The sequence below is a fragment of the Elaeis guineensis genome, chromosome 3 (assembly GCF_000442705.2).
Source record: "Elaeis guineensis isolate ETL-2024a chromosome 3, EG11, whole genome shotgun sequence".
Taxonomy (NCBI): Eukaryota; Viridiplantae; Streptophyta; class Magnoliopsida; order Arecales; family Arecaceae; genus Elaeis; species Elaeis guineensis.
Window position 1 is genome coordinate 116,405,604 of NC_025995.2, and position 11,512 is coordinate 116,417,115.

The 11,512-nt window shown below is 39.2% G+C and overlaps 1 protein-coding gene across 5 annotated transcripts; it reads right to left on the reverse strand.

The window, feature by feature from the left end:
- Window positions 1-1,922: 1,922 nt before the first annotated feature.
- On the reverse strand, window positions 1,923-11,512 carry LOC105040660 (uncharacterized). 5 transcript variants are annotated; one of them, XM_010917301.4, is made up of 8 exons: window positions 11,018-11,512; window positions 10,696-10,937; window positions 8,916-9,012; window positions 8,519-8,702; window positions 8,331-8,412; window positions 8,213-8,258; window positions 8,023-8,125; window positions 6,345-6,948 (listed from the first exon to the last, which is right to left on the reverse strand). In XM_010917301.4, the coding sequence occupies exons 1-7, from the start codon at window positions 11,426-11,428 to the stop codon at window positions 8,063-8,065; spliced, it is 1,125 nt and encodes a 374-aa protein (XP_010915603.1). In that variant the 5' UTR covers window positions 11,429-11,512; the 3' UTR covers window positions 6,345-6,948; window positions 8,023-8,062. The 5 variants fall into 5 exon arrangements, with proteins under 5 accessions (XP_029119082.1, XP_073110664.1, XP_073110663.1 ...); XM_010917300.4 differs by lacking the exon at window positions 6,345-6,948 and having other exon boundaries at window positions 7,084-8,125; window positions 11,018-11,511; XM_029263249.2 differs by lacking the exons at window positions 8,213-8,258; window positions 8,331-8,412; window positions 8,519-8,702; ... (1 more) ...; window positions 10,696-10,937; window positions 11,018-11,512 and adding an exon at window positions 1,923-3,271 and having other exon boundaries at window positions 6,539-6,948; window positions 7,691-8,061.

Here is an 11,512-nt window from a genome sequence, read left to right on the forward strand (position 1 = left end):
GCGGAGAGAGAACTGATGAAAAGGAGCGATGGCCGCTGTCACGTGAGGAGAGTGATAGGGTCGCCGCGAATCGCACTGTATTCTTGGGGGTTCTGCGGGCTAACCTCTTCTGAGATTGGAATACTCCATCAATAACCTAAACGAGTGGTATAGAATTATAGAAAGCTCCGTGAATTCTTGGTCGTAAGTAGCATTAGTGAAATAATTAGTTTTAAACTCGCACGTTGTATACAGATTCTAAATCATTTTATTAATTATTTTTTAAAATTAATTATTTTTAATTAATAAATCAATATAATAATATAATATTCATCTAAATTATTGATATCAATTCATATTTTTGATTACATACATAAATAAACTTTAATCATATCATTTAATTTGTATACGGACTTCAATTCAATCATTTAATACAATAATATTTTTTTATTTAATTTAATAATATTTTATAATTTTTTTTGATCCACGTGACATTCATAAATGATAAATTAATGCTTACGTGGACAGCTTAACTTGCTAACATACTCTCAATTTTTACTTTCATATATATATATATATTAGTTTTGAGACTGTATGTTGTGTGCGGATTCTAAATTATATTATTAATTATTTTTTTAAAATTAATTATTTTTTAAATTAAATTAATATGATAAAATAATGTCCATCTAAATTTTTGATATTGATTCATATTTTTTATTTCATGAATGAATTTTAATTATACAAATATAATAATATTATATTTTAATCATGTGTTTATATATATATATTAGATTACTGATTTACGTATCATAAAATTTCAAATTTTTCTTACCCCCACCCCCCGGCCCCCCGCCCGGCGACAAAAAAGAAAAGAAAAAAAAAAACAGATTTTCATGCTGCTAGTGTCGTTGCCTGATAATATCCTAAATCCACTTTACAATTCGTGACTGCACATGATTGCGCTTATTTGCAATAGAGTGCGCATGATCACGTATCTCAAAGTATGATCCGGTGGTTATATATGCATGAAAAATTGCAATGACCTCTTTGGACGGAAGACCTAACCCCGTCCGACTGTTCAAAAAGATTATCTGCATGACCATCTCTGTTTGTATTGAGAAAATTATTATCAGAAGAGTACGATGGGAATCTTATATTTTTAAAATTCTATAAATGCCATTGCAACTTAATATGAACCTACTGAAACTGAAATTATTATCGGCCATTGTCTGTTATAACAATCACTATCTGTTTCTGAAAGCAACAAGGCTAAAATAACCTAAATTTTATATCAATTTTTAATCAAAATTATCATGTGCAGTCTGCAAACTGCATGAATCGAAATTAATCCTTTTTTTTTCCACATGGATATAATTAAAACTTGTACAACAATATCAGCTAACATATAGAAGTCCTATAACATGATAAAATAAATAATACTTGCGTTTACGGAGTTCGGTGCTATATGGATTTTTTTTTTTTTTTTTTTGAAAACTATGATCGGTGAATATTCATTTATCTCTACTCAAAACATGTCTAATTTGGATTGAAATCCAGTTCAATTAAAAGTCAAATGAATTCAATTAAAAGTCAAATGAATTCTCTAGTTTCACCGTATGGCACAGGTTTTTCCTGTCAAAAATATGAATTCAGAGAAGTCTGGACAGCTATCTTCATTTGTAAACTTATTCCCCGATAACTTGAAATATTATGATATCTCTTCATATCTTTCAGACTAGTTGGCTATGTTTTCCAAGAATTCTACAAAAACAACGCTATGTTTTCCAAGAATTCTACAAAAACAACGGGTCAATAACAGACAAGTTACCAGCCTGACTTTGTAGAAATGTCCCAAAAGAGCTAAACTCCTGTAAAAACACCTTGAAAGAAAACTGGAATTCTATCAGAAGAAAAAATGTAGCTTGAATAGATGCTATGAGAAATGGTACTGAAATGGTGTTACAATACACACATACATACATACTTATATGTATGCATTCAGGAAAAAAAAAACAGTGGTAGTAGGTTTCTTTGCGAGTCCCTTCTCATTTTTCACAGAGGCTAAAATGAAAATGAAACTCATCCAGCTACATAAATATGCATTAAATTATTTTCATTCTCATGGACCGGCCAAGCTAATAAGGGTGTTCCTGTAGGCAAACCAATTGGCATGTGGTCCAAGATAGCAAGCCCTGCTTGTCTTCAAATCAAAGGTGAATGTAATGCAATCTATGCTGAATAAAAAGACACCGCCACCATCATAGCCAATAGGTTTTGCTACGCGCAGCCAGCGACCCAGGATCCTCCAAGGAATTTTCTTTTTCAGGTGCATCTTGGGATACAAGGAAGCAAACAGCCCTAAGTTACATTCAACAATGAACTCAATCGGAACGGAATGCATCACGGACCAAGAGAGTTTGTTCATAATCCATAGAAGAATCTTCCCATCCTTGATCGTCGTGTAACTCAACTTCCCATCCCATTCTCCAATCCTCCCTTTCTCATTGGCATCGGTACCAGAAGGCAATGGAAGAAGACCACTGCACTCCTCTTTGGGATCAAACCATAGCACATCAGCTCCAAATTTCCAGTACAAAGCTCCCATTACAGTCACCGTTCTTCGGTCCAACAAAACCTTGCCATCCAATATAATTCTTTCCTTGGATACTTCCCACGAGCCTGTATCTGATGATAAAACTTCAAACCTGTATTCAGTGACTGGATTGTATATATCAAGGGATGGTGAGACATCAGGAACACTGAAGGGTACAACCAGCTTATAACTTGCTGCAAACTCCTTCACATCAACTACTAGTCCAAAGCTACAAGGATAGTACACGCTAGAGTGCTTTAGTTTTGGCACGCGTCGCCAATCCTTCATCACTGGATTTCCCACGTATAACTCGAGCTGCTGATCCTCCACTGCATTCGCTACGTACAAATCTGAGGGGCGCCTGTTGAAGCACAAAACGCCGAGGATTCCATCGCATGAGGCGACCACCGTCCGCAGCCTCGTATTGAACTGGTTGGAGAGGCAGGGGAAGCCAACGGACCTTTGGTCGCCATAGATTTGGACAGCCCGGGGCCCTTCCACCTTGAAGAGAAGGCGAGGGGAAGCACACGCCCATTGGAACTGGAGGTGGATGAAGTGAGGGTTGCTCGATATTGAATGATGCCAGCTCTTTGATACACACTTAAATCTGGACAAAGCTTTTGCGGGAAGACGAGGGAGAATGCCTAACAGGATGACATCTTCACCAAGGCGTGCTCGTTTGGGCCGTTTCATCGTATGCTACGAGGAAGAAAAGCATGCATCCAACATTACATATTTATTTTGTTTTCTAATCGACATAATTACAAGACTACCATTCAAAACAATAAAATAGAATAAAATAAAATTTTAAAAAATAAAAAATGTCATGATCATGTGTTATTAGAGATTCACAAGCATTCCTCCTTACATAGGCCGAGGACGTTCTGAACCGTGGACAAACGACTAATCATATCCTCCTCAAGTTTATTTTGCTCTTCTAATCAGATACTAAAGAAGAGCAATATAATTCCCTACGATAACTCATAATAATCATTTTTTAAAGAGAATTATTCCTAATAGTCCTCCACATGAAAGTATAGCTTTTACTTTTACATCTAAAAGAAAAGAAAGTATAGCTTTTACTTAAACTTATATAACTTAAAAAAAAAAAAAAAGAAGAAAAACAAAGAAATAGATCAATGCTATAAGAAAATTGTTTAGTTTTTATATATCATAGGTGGCCCTGATTCTTTTTAAAAAAAAATATTATTTTGTCACCGATTATAGATTTAATCAACACAAACTAAAATTTAAAATTATGTCATACCAAAACTTTGACTAAGCAAAGTACCTACATAGGAAATGTAGAATGGGATGAATTCTCTGAGAAAAGCTTGCTTCTCTTCAAAAGGATCCAATTCCTTCTCTTTTCTGGTGTCACGGTACTTTCCTTATTCGCAGCTTATATATTTGTATGGTTCAAATAGACGGTCATAAACGTTTCTACTTAAAGAGGCTGTTTGATTTGCTAATTTAATCAAAATAACTCATTCAAATATATTCAATTTTGGATAGATCCAATCTTTTAAAAAAAGTAGGTATCATTGGTGAGAGATCAGATTGATTTTGGTTGACATAGTATGTTATAAAGAATCGGCGTTCAGAAGAAATAAAATCATAGTAGGAGCTAAATTTAAGGAAGGATCAGCACCAAATATCATAAACCGAATCATTTCTATCTTATAAAATCTAAACCTCTTTTTTTTGAATTTTCTATAGAGAAATCTAGAAGACTTAAAAAAAAAGGTACGAGGATATTCTGTTACGATTTTTGTTCCACATTCCTCATCTTACGTCGGCTGCTATGATAACGAGAGGAAAAGCGTTTTTTTTTTTCTTCGATAAACTTAACGGAGAAGATGGCTCCGTTTCCCTGGCGCCAACGGCAAAAATTTTGGGCCCTTGCCCGGGTGTGGACGAAAACGAGCATCGTAAATGGTAATAGAAAATCCGCACCCCTTAACTTTTTCCGAATAAATTACAAAGATCTTTTTAAAAATAGGTAAAAATTATTGGTACATTCAGTAATTTTTAAAATCTACGACCACAATTTTAACATTTTAGTCAATCTTACATTCTAACCCATATCGATAGATAATCTATTAAAGTTAACTTGATAATCTATTAAAGTTAACTTGATCACCTTACCATGCCATTATAAATTTTTGAAATAATCAAAATAATTTTAAAAAAATAAAAAAAGAACGAAAGAAAATCTACCCTTCTATCAAATCTAGTCTCTCAACTCTCTGCTTCTTTGACTGATCCGACCACCAACCGGGCTACTGTCACTCTCGCGCCACCTACCGCATCGTTTTCTGCCTCCTCTCAAGTGATTCCACTTCGTCTCCCCCTCCTCCTGCCACCCCTTCCTCCTCATCTTGAACGTAGCCGCACCACAAACTGGTTGGAATCGTCGATTCTCCTGACCGCAAACTGAGCCCAGACTGCCTGCCCGATGATTAGACCCCAGCCACCCATAGGTGGGTGCATCAGGACCATCCCGCTATCGGCAAGCACGCCATACTGCTAACCGAGCAGGCTCTACTACCGCACGTGCTGCTCCGGATCTCTGCCACCAACACCTGCGTGCTCCGCAAATCGAAGAAGTGGACGGCCACGATCCCATCAACAACCAGTGACCCCATCTCCACCGTCCGCACTCCATCGAAGGCCTCCATCTCCACTCGCATCGCCGCCACCCCAACGTACCATGTTACTATGCTTAGAACCACCGCCCTTGTCGCCATGCCGTCCCCCTCTACTGCTAGATGAGAGAGAAGCCACATATCGAGGGAGACAATTGGTACGGCCTTCCATCGAAGGTCAAGCTCTTCCTTGCCCGCCACCCCCTCCCTCTCTGCTGCGACTCCTGCTCCGGCATTACCGCCATGGTCTCCTCCATCTCCCACTTCTGTGCCCGTCCTGCCGCCACTGCCTTCTTCTCCGAGTTCATGTCCTATCGCCCCACCACCTTTTGCCCCACCGCCAACTCCCTCCTCCCCTCCAAGACCTGCGAGCCCCTCCCATGCCGCCCACCTCTCTCTTTCTAGATGACCGAGAGGAATGTTACTCAGTAACACCAAAAAAAAGGATAATTTGATCATTTCATAAGTACGAAATTTTTTAGACAACACCATTATTTTTTGAGGTGTAAGTGTAAATTTTTCAAAATACTAGATGAAAGTGTAATAAACGTAAATCTCAAGAAGATTTTTATAATTTATGTAAAATAAAATCTCCAATTTAAAAGTTTATATAATTTTAAAAATATTTAAATTATGTTGCGCATGGCGAGGAGTTCTATTTCATGGAGAAGTCCAGGTGGCGTCGGAAGTTCTTAGCTTCCTGTCTTTTATTCTTTTAACTCGGTTTGCTTAATGCAAACTTACTCTAGTTACTATTTTCCTTGAAGAAAAAATGCATAATATGTTAAAATAGGCAAATCGCATACACATACATGTCCTTCATGTTGCCATGACATAACATGCCATGATGTTGGTCAACATGTGACGACTACATCTGCTGCATTCAATGGCATGCCTATGTGGGCAAGTTAGTTCAAAGAATAACGTGATTTAAAAATCTCACATTCTCAATTCTAAAAAAAAAAAAAGATTAATTTTCACAACCTCATTTCATGTGATGGTTTGACTCTATCGCCATTGGTCATCTCTTTTTAGAGGTTTCATGGATAAATTAGCCTATGTCTTGTACAAAACAATAAAACTGTCTCGAGCCTCTACCAACATAACAGCATAGGAGAAGATCAAAAAGACAAAACCGGAACATGTTTTTGCTCACAAAAATTTTATAAAGATAAAATTAAAATGTCAGGTTTTCCATCTATTCTCAGAACAGCAATGTCTTCCATTAATCTTCCATACAATTACTACTCAACCATAGCAAGCAAGGGAGCTAATGGATAAAGAGAGAACATTTACCTATCTAATACTAACAATGTACCTTGGAAGTGAACCACCCAATGATGTGGAGGGGTGCTTCGATGAGCTGGATCGCCAGCTCCACCAATATTGTCATACAGAGGCAGCACATACGGACGTATGCATGGCAGCAACAACCTATCATTGTTATCAAACCAAGCGGCTGGCACTCGCAGTCGCAGCACATCCTCCTCCTCTATCCTATTATCCTCCTTTTACTCTCCTGTGCGGTTTAAGCAATTTGCTTCTCAAATCCTTGTTTCTTTTCTTTAGCTGGTTCTCCTTGCCGTGCCTTTTGGTTCTGCTTGCAGTAGTGGAGAGTGGTGGAGATGCTTTCAGTCCTCTTTCGCGACGGAGAAAACAAACACGTTGTTTTATTGCCTATTTGTCTTCGCAACACAACCATAACCCAAAAGGACGATGAAGAACAGGCTGCAATAAGGTAAGATTTCGTTCATGGTCAGATGGAGATGGCAAGCGAGCAGCTGCCGGAGGAGGCACAAGATGACACCATGGAAACAATAAAATAAAATAAAATGAATTCTACACAAAGGTAAAAGCAAAGCAGAAGGAGAATTAAATGTAGTCAATTGACGTGGCTGCATAATCTGACATGAATATTTCAATCATCCAAACTACTGCAATGCAAATTTGACGTCCCAACATCTCTTTCCCTAAGAATAATAATAATTTTACTACGTTGCCACGGCGACATCTTCAATTCTTTACCAGAAAACAGGCCCCGTTTGAAGCGAGAATTGCTTTTCCTTGGTATTGGACACAGTAGATGGAAAGGTCATGGAACAACAAGAGTTTTCTGAAATTCATTACAGCAAACCATCATAAGATTTTGTGTCTTTTTTTTCACAGAAATTCCAACAAATACTCCATTACATGTTGGCTATAAAGAATGTTTATCTAACGGCCCGCAACTAATCCTGTGCTGATAGTTTACTTGATACCAATCCACCAAGTACCCCCATATCAAATGCAAAATCTGCATCGACTGTGCCAAAAGGGGGAGAAAAAGAAGAGTTCTTGTCAAAAGCCTGAGGTACATCAAATGCATCACAGTGATTACATGCTCAAAGTTGAGACCAGCCCTCATCAAGAAAGACATGAATTGTCAACCACCCCCTTGATTCACATCTACCTAAATGAAGTCTACACATACCTGAGGTACAGAGAGTCAGAAATTACAGTCAGCTGCGGAGCCCATTTCTAAGTCTGCTCTCCATCTGAAATTAGTTCACCTGTTTTGGCAGTGAGAATAGAATATCTTTTCCCCAGTCAAAGAAGAGCTACTAGGGGTGCAATCCTCTATGCTACTAAATGGAATAAGAATTCATAGAATTCCTATCCGAAGATACTTTTATGCGTCTAAAACGCTATCCATATTCAAGTGTAAATTTCACACAACCAAGTGTTGCCACAGGAATAACTTTTATCTTGATTTGCACAGAATATGAAACTGGTGGAGAGGCAAAACGTTTTGCAGGATGGTACCATTGGATGTCACTCTCACTAGTCATGAATGCAAAAAAGACTAGCCATTCAAGCTCGAGTTCTCTCTCTCCATGGCAATGATGTCAGCCAGCCTATCATGCACCTGTTGCAGAACCACCATGTCCTTTGAGCATAAATTATTATCAAACATAGAACATGTGTGATGAAAGTTCGAGTTGCCTAAACCAACCTCGGAAAGATCAATCTTGGCCCCACATTTTGGTGTACCATCATACCTGGGTCAGAAACAAAATATTGTTTACAAATAGAACTACATATTAATCCTTAACTAATCGCAATTGCCTTACCAGTCACGGGGAATTCCAGCTTCATCGCGAGCTGAATAATTGAACGGGCCCTTCAACTCCACATCATACTCGTTCAACAAGTCTACAAGGTCATAAATATTATGTGAGAATATTGTAAAAGGAGGTTTGCTGTACAGATAAAGCATCCGTAAATAAAGGTGACGTTTGTAAATAAAGGTGGCATTTACCTTTAAAAGCAGCACAAGGAATTCGACCCATCTTCTGACAGACTAGGTTGAACCAATACACACCAACTGCAACATGTGCAACTTCTTCCTCGGCAATCTTTGCCACAATGTTAGATGTCCTGTGATCCCCAAAACCGACCAACTTCTGCACCAACCTAGGTCCAGCATCAAGGCCTCTAGCCTCCTGAAAGGGTTCTAAATATAATCAATCATCCCATACAAGACCAAATTAAACAAAAGCAAATCTCTTGGTAATTCAGTTGAAAACAACATGGATCAAGCAACGGAAACATAAGATAACCCGTGCTTGGTTACTCAAAAAGCAACAGCTATTCAATATTCTTTTTCCTTATCAAATGAAGATATACAGACCCAATCTCAGAAAGGTGGGAACCACCTGCACTAAAGGGATCACTGCCAAGCGTGCAGCAACATCTCCAGAGGATTTCTCACACTCCCTCCACAGAAGATTATGAGCGGGCATATCTCCATACCTGAAGAAAGAGATGTTAAGCATGATGGGATATCTAAACCATACGACAAACTTAAATAGATCACGAATTTACAGGATGCTGCCTTGCTAGGACTTCTCCCCCATCCATAATGCAATCATCATTGCAAGATTGTCCTTTTGCAGTCTAAAGAAATAGTAAAAATCAATATCCAAGAAATATTCTATTTAAATTTTTATAAGCATGTTGACAGGTAACCAGTGTACTTGAAGGTAACACTGATGCAAAAGAAATGCAGATTTTCTTCGAATAAAAATTACAGAAGATAACACTAAAGATTATTCAATCAAATATTAATTTTTTTAAAAAAAATCAACAAGTTGGTGTGCTCTTAAGAATTGAAAGGTCAATGTAACAAAAGGCATGGATCTTCATATAAACAACCTGGATTCATGTTTACCAAGAGTATACTGTCTCTTTTGTTCTAGCTGAACAGGATTCAAGATGGAATTATCTGATTAAGAATGGTAATCTTCCTTTAGGATGTCACCATCCACAATGATATCATGATTAAATAATATGGTCTGGCCACTTACATCATCAAAACAGTTTATATTAGATGAAGTTTAACCCTACTGATGAAAAATAATGATATGTTGGTCTTCTCAATGTTTTCTACAATCAAAAGATTTTTTTCAGAAGAAATGATTTATTTCCTTCCGTATTTCCCATATGATGGCTTAAGAACAAAGTTCTTCATCAGACACATTGACAAATCCACAAAGCCATCAAACAACAGCATCCGCAAGAACAGCAAAATGAATGCAATCCAAATTCCTGGACCTGTTTTGAACGTTGTGGCCTCTAAATTTCGCCCAGAGGTGCACACTTATTCCAAACATGGGAAATAAGAAGCCCAGTAAGATCATGATAAGCTAAATGCTTGCAGAACATCATAAAACGGTTATAGTGTGCATATGGTGACCTCTCGTCTCCGCTGAATTCATTACTGCAACCTCATTTGCTTTTTCTTGACTATATGAAACATTCAGACAAATATAGAGAACAAGTACATATATTCAAATTAAGATCCACAAAAAACAAATGAGGAGAACCCCTCTTTATATGCAGGACGAACATGAAAAACTATCGCTGAAAAAGATAGATATATCATTTTGCATTTGCAACCTTTAATGCACCAACTGTACAAGGACAGCCTATCTATCCTCCACACTTGCATCAGATGCACTCACGGATCAATGGTAAGTATAGATAAGTAAAAAGATCAAAACAAAACCATTTTTGCCTCAGCCTTCATGCCGCACTTTGAAAACCAAATGCTAAAATCCATCTGCATTTATGATCAACTGTTCAAATTTTATAAGGGAGGGGATTATACCCTATCATTCTTGTTGGTTAGAACTTGAACATTAATAGGATTTATTTGCATGACAGACAAAAGTTTCAGTCACCAAATATCCATTTAAATATAAAAAGAACGAACAAGGATTAAGATATCTACTTGTATTCGATTTAAACAAACTAGTGCTATCCAATAACAAGCTACTGCAAATGCTTTCTTAATACATCATCACCCAGTATCTTCAAAGGTTTCAAAGAATAAAATGACGATGCTAACGGTGCCTCGAAAGACAAGCACCTGAACTTTATTAATTATGCCTAAAATTACCAAAGCAAAATAACATAGCTGATTAGCTTCCCTACCTGAAGCCAAGCTCAGCTAGCCTCTGCGAGCACCACGCGAAGTGCCGGCTCTCGTCATCGGCCACCCGAGCAAAGTCAGAGAAGAACTCGTCCCCTAGGGCATCATGGAAAGGGGAGAAACGCGCCACGGTGTCCCACGCCAAGTCTATCGCGTTCAGCTCCACATGCGCCAGATTGTGGAGCATATAAGAATTGAGCGGCAGGCCCAAGCTCTTATGCGCGGGTATTTCCTTCGGCGAGACCTGCGACCAAACAAACCTAAATTATTCGACGAAATACTTCAATAAAACTAGAACAGGAGAGGACAGAAAAGACTAGGTACCAAAATAGGTCTGTCGGGCCTGGCGGGACGGTCGGGCGGCCGAACGACTCCGACGGGGAGGCCATGGCGGCGCCACCGGGAGTAGGCGAGGTGGGAGAGCCTGGACTTGGCAAGGGGGTCGGGGGTGGAGAGGACGAGGGCGGCGCACTCGGCGAGGGAGGCGGCGGAGGCGGTCGGAGCGTCGTCGAGAAGGGCGCGGTCGGTGGGTTGGCAGGGGCCGTCAGGGCCCCAGGTGCGGCACTCGTTGGTTGGGGCCTCGCGCCAGCTCTGGAGGCCGGACCAGAGGCGGGGAGTTGGATCCGGCGAAAATGAATAGAATGCCCTCCTCGTCGTACCGACCCGTGGTGGGCGGAGGCGGACGGGAGGGTAGGAGAGACGGTGCCCCAGCAGCACCCGTCGTACCGCGAACATTCTGCGTTGAGATAGGTTTTGGTGGTTTTGGTTGGGCGAAGGATCATGGCCTAAGACGCCACATACGTCCCCGACTACTGGTTG